Source organism: Mastigoproctus giganteus, chromosome 1 (assembly GCF_048544385.1).
Source record: "Mastigoproctus giganteus isolate SK-2022 chromosome 1, ASM4854438v1, whole genome shotgun sequence".
In the NCBI taxonomy this organism is placed as follows: Eukaryota; Metazoa; Arthropoda; class Arachnida; order Uropygi; family Thelyphonidae; genus Mastigoproctus; species Mastigoproctus giganteus.
The window spans coordinates 98,933,941-98,950,566 of NC_143575.1; the positions used below are offsets into that span (position 1 = coordinate 98,933,941).

Here is a 16,626-nt window from a genome sequence, read left to right on the forward strand (position 1 = left end):
AGATTGAATTATGCATATAAATTAATTGCTTAATTTATATGCATAATAAGATTATGCACACTTGAAGCAGTCTGTTCGGGATTAAAGGAGTATTGAATGAAGATTATATGGGTGTTTGTACGGTTTGATTATGGAAGTGTAAACAATACATAAATATCCTTTGATTCGTTTTAGAAAAGTGTCTAGTTTGTGCTTGTAAATACCAGTTATTTAAATTTGTAAACAGTATTTTAAGATACAACTATCTTACCTTCGCAGACACAATATTTCAGAGGAATGTGCGAAACAGCTAAATCAAAACTAGATAAATCAAACTGGAAAGGGAGTTAGAGAAAATACAAAAGTATATACATAGAGCAGATCTTTGAAGTAATGCCTTCTTTTTCAGATATTGCTCCTCATCTATATATTTTTTTACAATTTACGAAGGCCAACAAGCTTTTTGATGAAGAATGCGACATATGACATATTTTTATAGCATTTTGTCACTGATTTCAACTTATTCCGATAGAACCTGCAAAATTATGGCTATTTAGTTAAGATTTTTTTAGTTTGTAGTATCTTTTAACCACTAAAAATCAGAGGGTATATAAGCGAAAAAAGAATTGCTAGGGCACAATATTTTAATATTTTATAGGAAACTGTATTTTGGTTATATATAATAATATTCGTATTTTTTTTCTACACAGAATTGTCAACAACAGTATCACAACAAGTATCGCTATCTTTATGGTTCCGTGTACGGACAGACAACTTATTAATAGGGAATACTAAACTTCTTATATGGCGTGTACTTACTATATTTTTTATATTTGAAGAGAACGTATCAAAGCAAATGTTTCTGCTGCGCAGTATATTCGTTATATCAAGTAGCCACAAGGTATGTCTTTCTGGTATTTTTCATTAAGCATATTTCTAATTTTTGAATGTCAATTTAACTGATTATCGTGTTAATAATTATTAAGAATTATAAATGTTTTGATATATTTATTGGTTCACTAATAACTGGACCATTTGTTGTTTCAACGTGGCTTAAAGTACTATGTCTCGTGCTGCATGACTAGAAAATGAATACAATCTCACGTGGCTTGTGCGATTCTAAACAAAAATCTCGCACGATTTATATTCAGCATTTAACTTGAAAGGAAATTACATTTTTCAGTGGTGTTCATAAGAGTTTCTGACTAGAGGGGTTTCTAATAATTCCATCTGTATACAACCATAAAGATAGGTACTTCAACTTTTAAAGCTTTTAGAGAATATAAGTTTCTCAAACAGGTTTGATTCTTGATATCGACTATATTTCTGTCCCTCATCACAGACTTCAAATGTTCGAAGGAAACTGGTCCACGGTGCAATTTCTAAGTAACCATTGTACGTTTTATCAACGTCACTATAGAGCACTCGTCTTCCATCTCAGCCAGACAAAGTTGTGACAAGCACTAATGGCTTCCGAAAGACTGTCTTACATAACTGTGAACTATGACTTGATTTACTAAAGTGTGTTCGGTGTTTACATGAGAACGCAGTTCCTTGCACGGTCCCGTAATTCTTCCTTCAGGTCCAGTTTACTTTTGCACTTGACCCTCACCACAGACCTGTTCATCTGCAAGGCTACGTGGTTCTTATTCAATTTTCCTAATGATGCCAGAGCTGCCACTTCGAAAGCATCGCGCACACTCCTGCCACACTGCTTGGATGAGGTCTCTACGTAGGTTGTGGCGCTAATACGCCGTGACACCCCCAATGCCTGGAAAAAAGCAAACAAAAAATAATGTTCCTCTTTAATATCTTTCACTTCTCATTTCTCTCCTCCCTTTATACTCAAATTAAAAATTTATATATTCCTTAAATTTGGAGTATTATTAGAATAAAGCGATAATTTAGTATTTATTCTGGATTATTTTTAAAATTATCTTTTTAAAGGTTTCCTTAATTATACTGTTAAAGATAACAGAAGCTGAGGTCTTTGTAATCATAAATATTACTCAAATAATATCACACTTTTGGATGATTTTGGTACAAGGTACGACTTTTCTTTGTGTATCATACAAGTATCACCAATCATATCTGTTATCACTCTATAATAACAGACACAGCACACAAAGATGTCTGCTTTTTTTAACCTCCACAAATCAACTTAGCGCTCATGCCCAAACGATTCATTTACTAAGTATGTAGCGAATGAGTGATTTCGCATATTCTGTCTATCCCCGTATGCACATTGATATGGAGTCCATCTGTAGCTGTTTCAAAATTTCCGAAATCTTTTTTGCGCTATTATAAACAAATTACTAGAAATATAACTGGAAAAAATAATCTGTTGGAAAAAAATTAATGGATTGCAATCATAAAAACCAGAATGTCTTTTTTATTCAATGATACACGATATTTAAAGGAAAACGTTTGCTGTATGTGGATACAGTTTTTCACTACTGTTTATAATATGAAAAAAGGGATAGGTTGACTAGAATTAACGTAATTATAATAATTATTAAGAAAGGAAAATTTGTGCTTGTAGATTTTCAGAAGCTGAGTAATCGTACAGAGTAACCATTGCCCAGACATAATGTCGACTGGTGCAGAATCTTTGTAGATGGCTGATGGTTTGCAGTTTGCCTTCTTAGAATATCTAATACGCATTCAATTTTAGAGTTGCAGATCATACGGGCACTTTTATTCTTAAAATGTCTTGGTTTTCAAATACTAGTGCATTAGTTTAACTCAGTCTAAAGGGAGAGGCGTTGTTATCGATCAACAGGAAATAAGAGCAAACAGCTCTAAAGTTTGCACTGAAGTCTCAAGGATTTCTTGTCTGGACTTTCGGACAGTCAAGGACACCTCCATCTAGCCTATGAGGAGGAGGAATACGATGATTGATAGTGATATCATGCAAAACCGTCACGCCATAGTAACAGCTACCACTAAAAATTGGGACTGATACCAGATTTTTCATTTTATCAAACGATATCTGAAATATGAATATAAAACACATTGCGACATCAGAGATGGGTACATGGTGTTCGCTAACATTCTTCTCAACGACAGCTTGGGATATCAACTCCGATAGGATCCTGCCACTTTTTTTGGAAAACTACTACTGCTCCCAAACTGGGATGAAAAGGTCCGAATGATTCTGGATGCAGGATGGATTTAAAAAATTTTTTTTTTTTTTTTTTTGGGGGGACGAAGAAGGCGCCTTTATGAAGTTTTTCACGCCGTGGCCTAGTAAGTCTGTCTCGGTCGAGAAGGTTTAATAGTTTTCCTCCAGGAAATTCTGATTTTTCAATCCGGAAGCAGATCATACAGTACACAACAGATATGATATAATGACGCTTATTTGGCTTTAATTTCCTGGTTTCGAATTCTAAAACCAAACGAACTCCTAATGGCTTAGACTGGTAACTCCCGGACTAATAGGACAAACGAAGCACTTCACCCTACATAAATTCTGAATCTGTTTATTATAAACAAATTCTGTGCATCAGATATTTAAATGTCTGATACAAAGCTTATTTATAACAAGTATATTCAGAATTTACGCAGGGGAAGTACTTCGTAGTAGTAGTAGTGGCATGTGATGCAAGAAAGCAAGAGTATGATCTTATGCAGCATCAGCCAAAAAAAAAAAATAAATAAAAAAAATTTACAAAACAGTTCTCTCTAAATGTTTGTCCAGTTCATCCTTAAATTTATTTAAGCTATCAACTTCCACAACGACAGATGGAAGTTTTTTCCATCAATTAACCACCCGCTAGCTAAAGGCAAATTTCCGCACATCTATTCTACATCTGTCTTTTCTTAATTTGAATTAGGTTCGTAATCTGAACAAGTGGAAGAATCCCATCAGAATTCACGTGCTCAACCCATTCAAGGCCTTATACACCTCAATCAGATCACCGCGCAGGTGCCTAGTCTCCAGCCGCTACAATTTGCAGAACTTAAGCCTCTCTCGGTAAGATGATCCCTTCATTCCCCCTCACCAATCTTGTTGCCCTTCTCTGTACACGTTCAAGCAAATTGACATGCTTCCTAAAATGAGGCCTCCAGACCTGTACGCAGTACTCAAGGCGTGAGCTAACCATTGCCTTATACAGAGGGACAATCACCTCCTTTTCCCTGCTAGCAAAATTCCTATATATCATTGACAAAAACCCCATGACCTGCCCTGGCAGCCTGTCTGCATTGCTCAGAAAACCTCATATCTGACTGCACAATTACTCCCAGGTCTTTTTCATTTTCTAGAAACTTAAGTGTAGTACCACATAGTTAGTACGTTTCTCTGGGGTTACTTCTACCCATATGCAGTACTTTGCATTTGTCAAGGTTAAAATTCAGTTGCCACTTCTCAGCCCATCTGCTCAAATTTTCTAAATCCTGTTGCAGTAGCACTCTGCCATTACTGTCATTAACAACCCTGCCAACCTTTGTATCATCTATAAACTTCGACACTAAGCCTGATATACCTTTTTATCAATATCATTGATCAATATAGAAAACAACAGTGGACCCAACACCGAACCCTGTGGGACTCCACTGATAACATTAGTCCACGAAGAGCAGCACCCATTAATCACCATCTGTCTTCTCCTACTCAACCATCCTTTTATCCATTGCAACAACCTACCCTTAATACCATTCTGCTCCAATTTGTACAATAGTCTTCCATGCGCAACAGTGTCAAAAGCTTTCCTGAAATCCAAGTATATGATATCAAAATTATTTTTTTGCATCCAGTTCCTTTGTAACCACATCATAATAACCAATCAAATTTGTCAAACAAGACTTTCCCTTAACAAACCCATGCTGTGTCTGAATTATTGCTGCAGTCTTGTCTAGATGATCCTGCAATGCATCTTTAACCAGTGACTCCATTATTTTACCCGGAACAGAAGTTAAACTAACTGGTCTGTAATTACTCGTGTCACCCTTCGATCCCCCTTTGTGAATTGGGGATACATTTGCACATCTCCTGTCCGTGGGGACCTCCCCTGAGTCCAAGGTTGCTCTCATAATTATGGCTAAGGGTTTGCTTACTTTCTTTTCCGCCTCCTTTAATATAACTGGATAGATCCCATCCACCCCAGGTGCCTTCTTATGTTTAACTTCAACAATTTCTCCTCCACTTTGCTCTCAGTTATTACAAAATCATTAAGCACCCTGCTACAATTTGATAATCTTCTGCCATCTTCAAACCTTAATAACTCCTCATGTGTGAATGTCGATGCAAAATACTCATTCAGTTTGTTTGCTATCTGAGCAAGATCATCAACAGTCGAACAATCGATATCAAGTGGACCAATCAAATTCATCCCCTTCCTCTTAGAGTTTATATAAGCAAAGAAATCTTTGCTGTTTTTCTTGGCATCCTTTGCCAAAGATTTCTCGTAATCTGCCTTCGCCTGCCTAACCTCCTTTGTTACTTTATTACATCTTTTATCTTTAGCTTATATCTTTATCGTACATTTTGTCCTATTTAAAAAAACATACTGCGTGTCCTGCTATTCAAGATTTGTATTGTGAAACTCCTAGACCACTTTATCGAGAAGCCTTTTGGCAATTGTTCTCTCCATTGAAATTGTTTCCAAAGTATCTGCACTATATTTTGTCGCACATTCAGTGATCTCTGCGAGCCTGCGATTGTATTGCTTTGCCTTCCTGTAGTCATCCATCTTTGTTAGACTACTTGTGCCATGATATGTAAAAAAATCTAGCCAAGGTGTACGTGTCTGAATTAAGCGCAGAATTGTTCGCAGAGTGAACTTGCAATGGCAAGAATTCTTAGCACTGTTCCAAACAGACATTATATACATTCTCTCTGATAAAACGATTTTTGTTTCAGTAATAAATCAAATCTCAATTTGGGAAGGTACCGGAGCCAAATAAGACGTGACAGTTGTATTGATTTCTTAATGCCCATTTCTCCTTAGATGCTGAAAGATGTTTTCTCCAACTTCATAAATGATTAATAATATCGCTTTCAACAGATTACATAAATTGGAGAAACATATCTCAGTAGCTTTGGTCGAATTATATTCCATTAGAAAATAGAATCCTTAAAGGTAGGCTTTTTGATTTTCCTCAGCTAAATCATACATCTTAAAAAAACATTGTTCTAACTCCGGTTTAAAACATTCAGTTTGGTTAAAATAAAGTTCACGCACACACGATTCCACGATACCTATGGAACTGAGTATTTTGATCTCACGCACTTATATTTAAAGGTTAAGCAACAAATGGAATACTATTAAGACCTTTAAATTAAATAAAACCATGATCAGTGTAGAAAAACATGTTGGTACAATGGACTCAATCCATTTGCTTAAAACCTCTTCCGCACACACACTTTGTATTTGAGACATTAAACACAGCAGACCAATGTCCGGACAAAGAACGAGGAACAACTTTCCGATTGAAGAAAAAGGCATTATTTTAATTTAGAAACCATAAAATCTAAACAATAATAGTCCAATTTTAACATCAAATTCAAAAATTTCAACCCAAATATAAATTCCAAATGACAAATAGCCTAAATTGGGGAGATAGACCTGGTGCCTTTTAATTGAAACATCCTGGATATCGTAGCAAAAGGTACACGCCATTTAGTAGAATAACTGGGAACTTCCATATAAGCATTCAGTTCTTATATCGAACCGGAAATTGCCTTCATCTAAAAAAAAAAAAAGCATCTTGTGTAATCAAATGTCGTTTTATAGCACATATATAAAGTACTCTCTCTCTCTCTCTCTCTCTCTCTCACCCCAGAGGAGAGAGAAAATCAAACTAGTTCGCGACCCCAGATATGATCTTAGTGGCTCCATTTGGTTGGTCGCGACCTCGGGGTCACAAAGCTCTTGTTCAGATGACTCTCTGAGATGAAGGGCAGTATCGAAAATCGAAGCAGGCTGAAAAGATATCCGCTGCACTATGCAAAGGAAACCAAGAGAGATACGTTTCACAATAGCAAAGATGTCTCATATGGAGTTACTCACGATAAGAAATATAAGATATTTTCCCATTTTGAAAAGACAAATGCTAATGACCGTTCTTTCTCAACTTGTTTATAGTTGAAGGCAATAGAAGTTAGTAATTGGATCCTTCAGATAACCATGACTCAGGTTGAAGAAAATTATAATGCAACATTTATTTAAAGTGACAAGGCAAGTCAAGGCTTCTTTTTGACTAATTTCTTTCTTTTCTCAGTTATTCGTCTTACTGTTGGTTTGTTCGTTTCTTTTTTTCATGTGAATTTAAACCGTTGGCGGATGCTGGTGGTGGGAGTAGATCATTTCTTTCCCACAAGATCATCAGTTATGGATACCTATCTCAAAAATTGGTTACGTATCTGAGCAGATCTTTATGTTTGTGCGTCACGCTATGATTTTTAAACCTTTTTTGTGGCAAAGATGTGTTCTTACAAATGTGTTTCCAGTTTTGTGTTCTTTTATCAGAATTTATGACAAGTGGGCCTTAGTTTTTCGATTCGTGATCATTCCGTTTTATTCACGGAGAAATAAGAGTACCGCCTTTACATTACAGTAAAGAAGATCCGATCTCGTGAGAAAAATCTATCTAATGATGAGGAGCAGAGCACTAAAACTTGCGTAGGATATATAATCAATGGATTTATTGCCATTGCACGTGGTATACATGATTGCAAAAGTTACTACACAGACAAAAGTTTAGGGAATGCATTCCAATCCACTTTTTCTGTGTACTTTAAAAAAATAGATGGATAGAATGCAGAAACTGTTTATAGCTTGTGGGCTGAGGATAGCACAATGGATGATGACAACTTTTTATTCCAGGATTAGGTGAGTCCATATTTCTCCATGTTTGTTGAGGATAACTAGACGAAGAGAAGGTGGGAGGGTATAACATTGGTGTTGCTTCAATATATATAACCATGACTTGGTAGGACAATTTTTAGCGTAAAATGTAGCTTAACTTCAAACATAACTTCACAATTACAGCCACTGGCCAATGAGTGATTATCAAGTTCAAACTTTGATACTGCTGCCACCCGTTTAGGCAGCTGAACACTGACAGCTGGCTAAATTAACCTAGACTACGTCAAATTATGAACAAACTGAATCTGAGGAACAGATCCATTGTTTCTACTAACTGTTTCAATGTTTCGATTTATGCTCTCTGCAAACTGCATTGTCTCATTTTATTCCCAATCTATATTAACGCGTCCTTTACGTTTAGCAACAGTAATGTAACCATCATGTTAAAACAATTAAATTTTCTCCTTTATGAGATTTCCCCCTTCCCCACATGACGGGTACCAAATGCATCCGATTACTATTATTATTGTTGTTACATTTGGTCAAGGAACACTTTTACTAATCTATAGGTGTTCACGATTGCTGCTTTCTGGAGTTCCATGTAAGTGTTCTTTGGTAGGCCTATTGTTGCTAAGTTCTTATGGAGGCTTTTTGGCACCATGCAGTGGTTGACACGATAATCGGAATGACCATTATTTGTTCCATAGGACATATCTTTGATTTTCTGTCTTAGCTCTGTGTACTTCCTGATCTTTTCCTTTTCCTAGCGGTGCCCAACACCAGCAACCTAGAGGTTGCTGGTGTTGGGCACTGCTATGTCGATCAGATAGGTAGTCATTTCCTTCTTGTTGATGAGGGTTATGTCTAGTCTGTTGTGTGGGATCGTCTTGTCCGTCATTATGGCTCGTTCCCAGTATAAAAACAATTATATTAGGGTCACCTAGAAAGTCAACTTTAACTACCCACGATTTCAGATCGATTTGCCGTCCCAATATGATCTAGGTAGAGGTCTCTAGTATGACCTGAAGCTTGTACTTGTAATACAGTAAACTTTCTTTGAACAGCTGGTATTTTTGCGCTAGCTTCTGATTTTTTTTATCTTGGCCACTTTGTCGTGTCTGTGAGTGTACTTCGTCTGAGTGATCACCCTGCATCCTGTGGTGATGTGCTAGATTGTTTCTGGGGCCAGGTGACATCGACGACATGTGTCATCTGTTACTCCAGGATCCATGGCGATGTATTCCTTGTAGTTCCTGGTGTACATTACCTAATCTTGAATGGCGAGCATGAATCCTTTGATCCCGTAGAAGAGCCTTCCTTTCATGATTCAAGCATTGGAAGCCGTCTTATTTATGTAGTCTTGAAGGACGTCATTATAGTGTCTGCCACTGAGTGCCTTCTTTGTCCATCATCTTTGTGTGTTTCCATCTTTGCCGGTGTGAATGTGTTCTCCTTTTAGAGGTTCAGCGTTGTGTGCAGTTTCCCTATCTTTCTAATAGCTTGGTGGATTGGCGCTGTGTTTTCCTGGAAGTAATCCCGCAGCTTCTTAATCGCCCTCTTCTGTTGTTCAATCAGGTCTCGATGGCCGACTTCAGGTGGTGGTGGCGACTCTTGATCATCATTATCCTCTTCGATCTCATAATCTCCTCTAGTTCGGAGTTGGTCTAATCTATGATTCAGCAGGAGTATTTTAGTACTGGAACTGCGTAATGTGCTGAATGTTCCCTCCATTCAGCTTTGATTTTAGCAGGCTTCTCAGTCAGGTGGGCCTTGATCGCCTTGTGTTCTAATTGGTGGGCCTTCATCATCTCCAGATAGTTGTATTTTCACCGCTCTTCATCTGGTAGTTTCTTCCGACTGGATGTCCTTGATGTAATCCATGCGTCTTGCATTTATCTAGGCCAAACTGCATCCTGATGTCACCGTTGAACTCTTCGGTGATCCGGAATAATTGTTGGAGTTGATTCTCAGTCGCGGCATAGAGTTTGATGTCATCCATGTTTTGGCGCATTATAGCCTTAGTTGCTAATGCGCCAATAAAATTCAAACCAAACAAAGTCATCCATGTACATCAGGTGAGAGAGAGAGGGGGAGAGGGGTTTTTTTTTTTTTGATAGTTGTTGGCACATTGGCTTCTGTGGCCATAATGCGCCTCCCAAGGTTTTTGCAGTACTTTGATCCAAGCCCGAAGCGGGAATCGAACCCGCGACCTTTGGGTTGCCAGGCAGGCACTTTACCCACCCGGCTAGCCCGGTCGGCTGGGAGGGGGGGTGTACGGGTTTTCCTTCTTTTAGGGTATGTCCGTACTTGCTGTCATTGAGCATGGGCAGTGGTCTCATTGCTAGAAAGCAGCATAGTGGGCTTAGGGCATCTTCTTGGAAGATTCATATTCTGTGTGGTCGCGATTTTCTCGACCTTGATGGTAGACCTTGACTTTGCCATAGTTGCTTTCTAGGAAGTGTATCGGTGCCGAGTTGAATTTTTAGGTATTCAGTGTCTCTATCAGCCAGCTATGGGGCACGGAGTCGAAGACCTTGTGCACATTCACGGGTTGCGGTGCTTATTGTAAGCGTGTTCCTTAACTAAAGCGTGAATGGTCAATTGCTTTTTGCACCATTTGCTCATCTGCTTGCATCCCTTTTGCTGCTCGTCCATGATGTTCTGGCTTCCAAGTGGTCTGATATCTTAGTTATGCCTTTGGTCAGGATCTTGTACAGTGTCGAGAGAGAGAGAGAGAGAGAGAGAGAGAGAGAGAGGTGAACGGGATTTGTGATGTCTTTGTCCTCTGCCTTCAGGTAGATGATTCCTTGAGTCAGAGACTCCGGGATTGTTTGAGGGTGTATTATTGTCTGGGCTCCACTATGTGCCTGTGTGTGCAGCTGAACTTCTTGTACCAGTAGTTGTGGATGTTATCTATTCGTGGGGCTCGCCAGTTGTGGGACTTCCTGGTTGATTGTTGTACTTCTTCCTCCTGAATCTTGCGGGATTCTTTGTGGTATTCACCACTGTACGTGATTATAGGAGACTTTTGCACCCATAGGACTTGCGCTTCTTCCTATGGGTGCTGAAAATATTACATTTAGTACGTGTATAGTTGGGCCCGCCTCCTCGTAGCGTGGACGGGTACTGGGAAGCAGCATTTCTGGTGATCGCTGCTTCCTTTTAGCAAAGCGGCCAGAAACACACACACACACACACATACACACACATACATACATACATAGAGAGAGAGAGAGCGCGCGCACTACACTCATTTCTGGCTATTATACAGGGTATTGTATATCATCACATAGAACCATGGCAGAGATGAACTAACGTTTAGAGTCCGCCTTACGTAAGACACAACGCCTGTCTACATTCCTCCTGAACCTTCCTTTCGTCATCACTTGTCATTTTTTGGTTTTCTTCCTTTCTTATTTTCATGTCATCCATTCCTTTTTTTCTTTTTTTTGTTTGATGTCATCATCCATGTACATCAGGTGTGTGTGTGTGTGTGTGTGAATGAGAGAGAGAGAGGGGGGGGGCGTAAAGGTTCTTTTTTCCTTCTTTTAGGGTGTATCTACACTTACTGTTATTAAGCATGAGGGACATTGGGACAGTGGGTTGAGTGCTAGATAGAATCATAGTGGCTCAGGGCATCTCCCTGGAAGGTTCCCCTTCTGATGGGTATCGGTCTGGTCGTGATGTTCTCGACCTTGATGGTGCTCCTCCATTTTGTCGTGGTTGCTTTCAGGAAGTGTGTTATTATTTTTATTATTATCATCAGTAGTAGTAGTATTGGTGGTGGTAAATGATTCAAGAAAGCAAGGTTATAAAGCATCAGCCTTAAAAAAAGCTTTCCACATCACTTGCCGATCCTCTCCAATAGTAATTTGTCATTTGTTTAATTCTTTCTTGAATTTTAAGCTCTCAACTTCCACAACAACAGACGAAGTTTGTTCCAACAATCAACCACCTTCTAGCTGAAGGCAAACTTACATCTATCCTGCAACCAATCTTCCTAAATTTGAATTTATACCCCTCATGTGTTTATAGACCGAGCAAGAAAAAGAATGCCATCAGCACTGAGGTTGTTCAATCCATTCAAAGCTTTAAACGCCACACTCAGATCATCTCGCAGGTGCTTACACTCAAGAAGCTGTAATTTGCAGACCTGAAGCCTTTCTTCGCAAGAGAACCCCCCTCTGTCCTCCTCACCAATTTCGTTGCCCTTCTCTGTACTCTTTCCAGCAGCTCTACATCCTTTCTAAAATAAGACCCTCAGACCTGTATTCAGTAACCAAGATGAGGCCTGACCATATCCTTATACAATGGGATAATCACCTGCTCGCAAAATTCATGTATATCATTGACAAAACTATGAGTTGCCCTCGCAGCCTGTACACATTTCTCAGAGAACTTCATATCTGATTGCACAATTACCTCCACGCCTTTTTCATTTTCCTCTATTTGCAATCGTGTGTTATGTCGATTATATAAAGTCCATACATATAACTTACGAGTGTTTGCGTTTCGAGAAAATTTAAATATTTTACACAAAGTAAGAGTGCTTAGAATTATTAAAATTTAATGACATATTTGCTCAGAAATTCGGTGTTAATCCATTTTTATTGTTTGTATTGCAAATTACTGTAATTCCAGGAAGAATATATACCACTTGTCTGAACTTACCTGTTCAGAAGTAACAGGCGTCTGCTTTAGTTTGGCTAAGTTACAGATCTCGTCACCATCCGTCCTTAGGTCACTCTGACATCCGCACAAAATCACTGGTATGTTAGGGCAGTGTTGTCTCAACTCAGGATACCACTGCAAGTTTGAAGAATAAATGTTAAAATACGAATACTGAATAATGTATATTTATAGCTGAAAATAATGCAAACGTATTATAATCTCGTACTAAAAAATCACATTCTGTTAAACATGTCGTTGTTTTCAGGACTACAATGATTTACTTTGTAAGGGGAGTGCACCTTCTGATGATTTAGTAGTTCTAAATATAGCTGATGGATGTGAAAAACGATGCCCACATTGCAATTTGGTTTCATTCATCTATCCTTGCAGCTTGGTGAATCATTTGCCCTTTTTCGCTGAATGTTATCGAGTTTTCTTTTTTCATTCACTTCTTTATCCGACCGATGACACAGCTGCAGTTGGAGGCGATGACTGGGAGAGAAACCTTGCTTATATTCATCACAAATGTCGGATAGCAGTGACCCAGAGTTCCGCTGTGTGTGCGCCTTCAATTCCCCAAGAAACAAACTGAAACACAGCGTCGTTAATGAGGTTTTCGGTAGGTGAATACTTGACGGCCAACGACTGTCGTCCCTTGTTCCCAGTGGTTAATTGAGGAAGCATCTCTCTTTTTCCCCAAGCGAGAATTCACAAACGGCTGCCGTGATAAATTCGCAGAGAGTGATTTAGTGTTCTTGGGAATTGGATGGCAATCGGAACTCGAGTCCACTGGACGTAAAAAAATAGCATCTCGCGCCAACGTTCAGTTTATCGCTGTGTCTCTAATAGGGAAATCTCAAGAACAACCACCAAACTTTGCTTTCCAATAACACATTCAGTTCATATCAACACGCATAGCCCTTCGTCACAGTTGGATTTTGATTGGTGTTTTGTTGGAGAATGTTTGTCCTGCACTATTTTGTTGTAAGTCCCCATTTTGGGAGCGAAGGGATTAAAATAACATATTTATCAATTTATTTAGGGTTTTGGGTTCACCACTGCTGGTGGGCTACCAATTGCTTTGGCAAAAATTAAAGTAAATGTAGGTGTTCCACTTTTTGTAGATTCATCCTTGAAATTTGTATCGTAAGATCGACTTTTTGCGCAACTCTAAAGTAAAGAAGATGAAATAGAAAGAGCGGGGAAAAGAGGAAAAAGATAACTGGAAAGCTTTACAACATCCCTTCACAGTTCTGCCTTCTTAATTCCTTTTTCTTCCATTTTGGTACCGCTCGGTATGAGTTTACTGCAATGCATTTCAACCATTATAAAGACAAAAGTTGTGGCGTCACAAACGGAAAGCATGGATGACTTCTACACTTTTCTAAGATAATTTGAAATGATTAAGATTAAATTTCACGTTACAATGGTCCAGCCTCCTCATAATCAACGCTGTTAACACCAGGGACGCAGCGATAATGATTTCAGCGCGTGAGGAGAGCCTTAAATTTAACGCTCTCCTGTTTTTAACTTTCCTTTCGAGGAAGGATGAACTTAAAAATTGTGCCTAAGGGGATTGTCTCATGTATCGCTGCGGTCCTGCTTAAGGTAGACTTCTATAAACCCATGACTAACCGCCTTGTTAAGAAGGTTCAACTGTGCAGGGATATCTAAAAGCTTTCCGGATCTGTTTTTTCTCTTTCTTTTTGTTTTAAAAAGGATTTATCAAAAGAGAAAGAATGTTCTACATTTTTTGGCTCCTTAAAAGAGCACGGATAAATTGACAAAACGTATTATATCTTTAAAGGTGTATATTGTCAAACCTAAAAGAAAAGCAAAATATTCTATTGAAGAAGATGAAAAACACAGCGGGTTGTCCAGGGAAAAATTCTTCCAACGTTATTGCTTCTGATTGATAGTAGACTATTCATGCATTAGATATTCCGAATAGGATTTACTTTTCAAATGATTTTGGAAGTAAAGTTTGAATTCATGTTTCTTCAGTGCTGTGAGCTACCTCCATAGGTTCAGCGACCAATTGCTTTGACAAAAAAATTAAGGGAACTGTAAGTGTTCCACTTTTTTGCAGATTCATCCTTGAAATTTGATCGTAAGGTAGGTATTTGTCTGGGACGAATTTTTAGGAGATATGGAGTATTTGCCCCTCCCTGGGCCATCCTTCCTGATTTTCTGCAGCCGTGATTTATGCTATATGGAAATAGAGTTAAGTTTAAAGTAAAATAAAACTACATTTATTTGGTTATTGGTAAAGAAACTTTTCCGGTACTTTTAAGTTAAAATTCCTTTAACTGTATGAACTCATCCATCTCCTTAACGAACTCATTGTCCATAGATCGCGGTCATCTTAACCACTGAATTCAGAGTTTTAATATATTTACTAAGTTTTGAAAATCGGCTCTTGGAAATGTCTTTGATATGTCATTCCAGGGCTTCTTTCAACATTTTCCGGACTTTTGGTTTCAGTTGATTTCTGCACGTACCCAACCTTTCCACAAGGTTTGGTTTATGCAGCAGTGTCCTCCGTCATTGTTTCCAATTATGAGAAATGCTTGTTTACTTAGAAGCACACAAACAGGTAGATAAATATTCAGAAAAGACGCCAGTTGCTAGTTCTTCGAGATATCGAAGTACGATACACCGAACAAAAGAATCTCCAACTACAGTTGGCAAACTTGGGCTTGTCGTTTTTACCCTCGAGGAAATGGGGTGTTTGTGAGAGCTGAGTCAATTACGTGATTGTTTGTATGATGATAACTGGTTATTGGTTAGGCCGCAATATTCCCAAAGGCTTGCCTGGGGAAACGTCGCTTTTGTATTAAATCTGTAAAGTAGCTTTTCGTAACGGAACTTCCATCTAAATGCAATAAGTTGCCTGCCAGCAGTTCTGAAGTCGCATTTGTGAGCAGCAGAAGTTCGCAGCTTGGTTAGTGAATGTAAATCCACTTATTGTACATTGAATCTGAACAAATTTCTCTCTCTCTCTCTCTCTCTCTCTCTCTCTCTCTCTCTCTCTCTCTCTCTCTGAGTAGATTGTCATAGTTGTTGATATCATTTTAAAATAATCCATTATAGATTTATTGCATATACAGATGAACCCGTTTATAGCGAACTCGAAGAGGGGGGGGGGTTGATGAAAACTTCGTTATAAAAGTAACCATTAAAGCGGATGAAATATAATATTGAAGTATTGAGTTTGGTCCTTGGAACCATAAATACGTTATGAACGATTTTATTTATTTATTTTTTCTTTTAACATATAATATACACGACAAGACAAAAGAACAAAGATTGTACAAAACAAAAAAATAAACAGTAGAATAACACACTTTGTATAATGAAAGTTCTTCAAACGGGAAAAGTCCAATTCAAGGTAATAAAAAAGGTATTCATGACATCAAGTCCAGTGCCATGAAGAAAATCGCAGAGAGCAGGTAGCTGCAGGAGACATCATCACATACACACGAATTAATGAGGACATCTTTAACCCAGAACTCATCCGTCAGCCAGTCAACCTACTGAAAATAGTTCTGTGAAACTCTTTCGTGTTCACAGCCACATCCAGATCAAACTTGTTCATGAGTGCCATGAATTCCCGGATATCTCTAATGTAGAGTTACCGAGGAATGTAGTTTTCCGTCTAGTAGCCACCGCTGGAGCGTGAAGGTCAATATGGCATAGAAGATCCGGCAGGTAGATTGAACCAGTGAAGATAATGGTACAACAGTTTTAGATTGAGAACAGTGCGCTGAGTATCCAAATATTGAAGCTTGAAGTAGGTACAGAGATTCGGGTAGAAGATTCTGCGATAAAACATGGGATTACGTCTGGAAAGATAGTGGATGAATTTCATCTGCAGCGATTCTATTTTTGTATCCAGTATTTATAGTGTGGGTTCCATATAGGAGAAGCAAACTCCAATATAGGGAGTACAGTTGTATTGAATAGGAGCACAGAGAACTGAGGATCTTGAAATCTGTACGCCTGCCGTTTAATGAAGCCAATTCCTTTTTTCGATTGGTTTAATATATTTCTAACATGTTTATTAAATCCACGTCCAGCAGTAAAAGTAACTACCAGATCTTTAACTTCGGCAACTCAGGAATCGGAATCTCTTTGATGTAATGTTGGTTAACTAAAATATTAG

General features: G+C 38.4%; 1 protein-coding gene across 1 annotated transcript in view; it reads right to left on the bottom strand.

Moving 5' to 3' along the window:
- Positions 1–1,360: 1,360 nt before the first annotated feature.
- The window catches only part of LOC150091034 (rho-related GTP-binding protein RhoE-like), a 291,220-nt gene continuing 275,954 nt past the window's right edge, over positions 1,361–16,626 (bottom strand). The window contains exons 5-6 of the mRNA XM_090381338.1: positions 12,462–12,596; positions 1,361–1,750 (exon numbers count right to left, since the gene is read on the bottom strand). Coding sequence (XP_090237464.1) covers positions 1,514–1,750; positions 12,462–12,596 — 372 coding nt within the window. The 3' untranslated portion in view covers positions 1,361–1,513. The remainder of the gene's footprint in view (positions 1,751–12,461; positions 12,597–16,626) is intronic.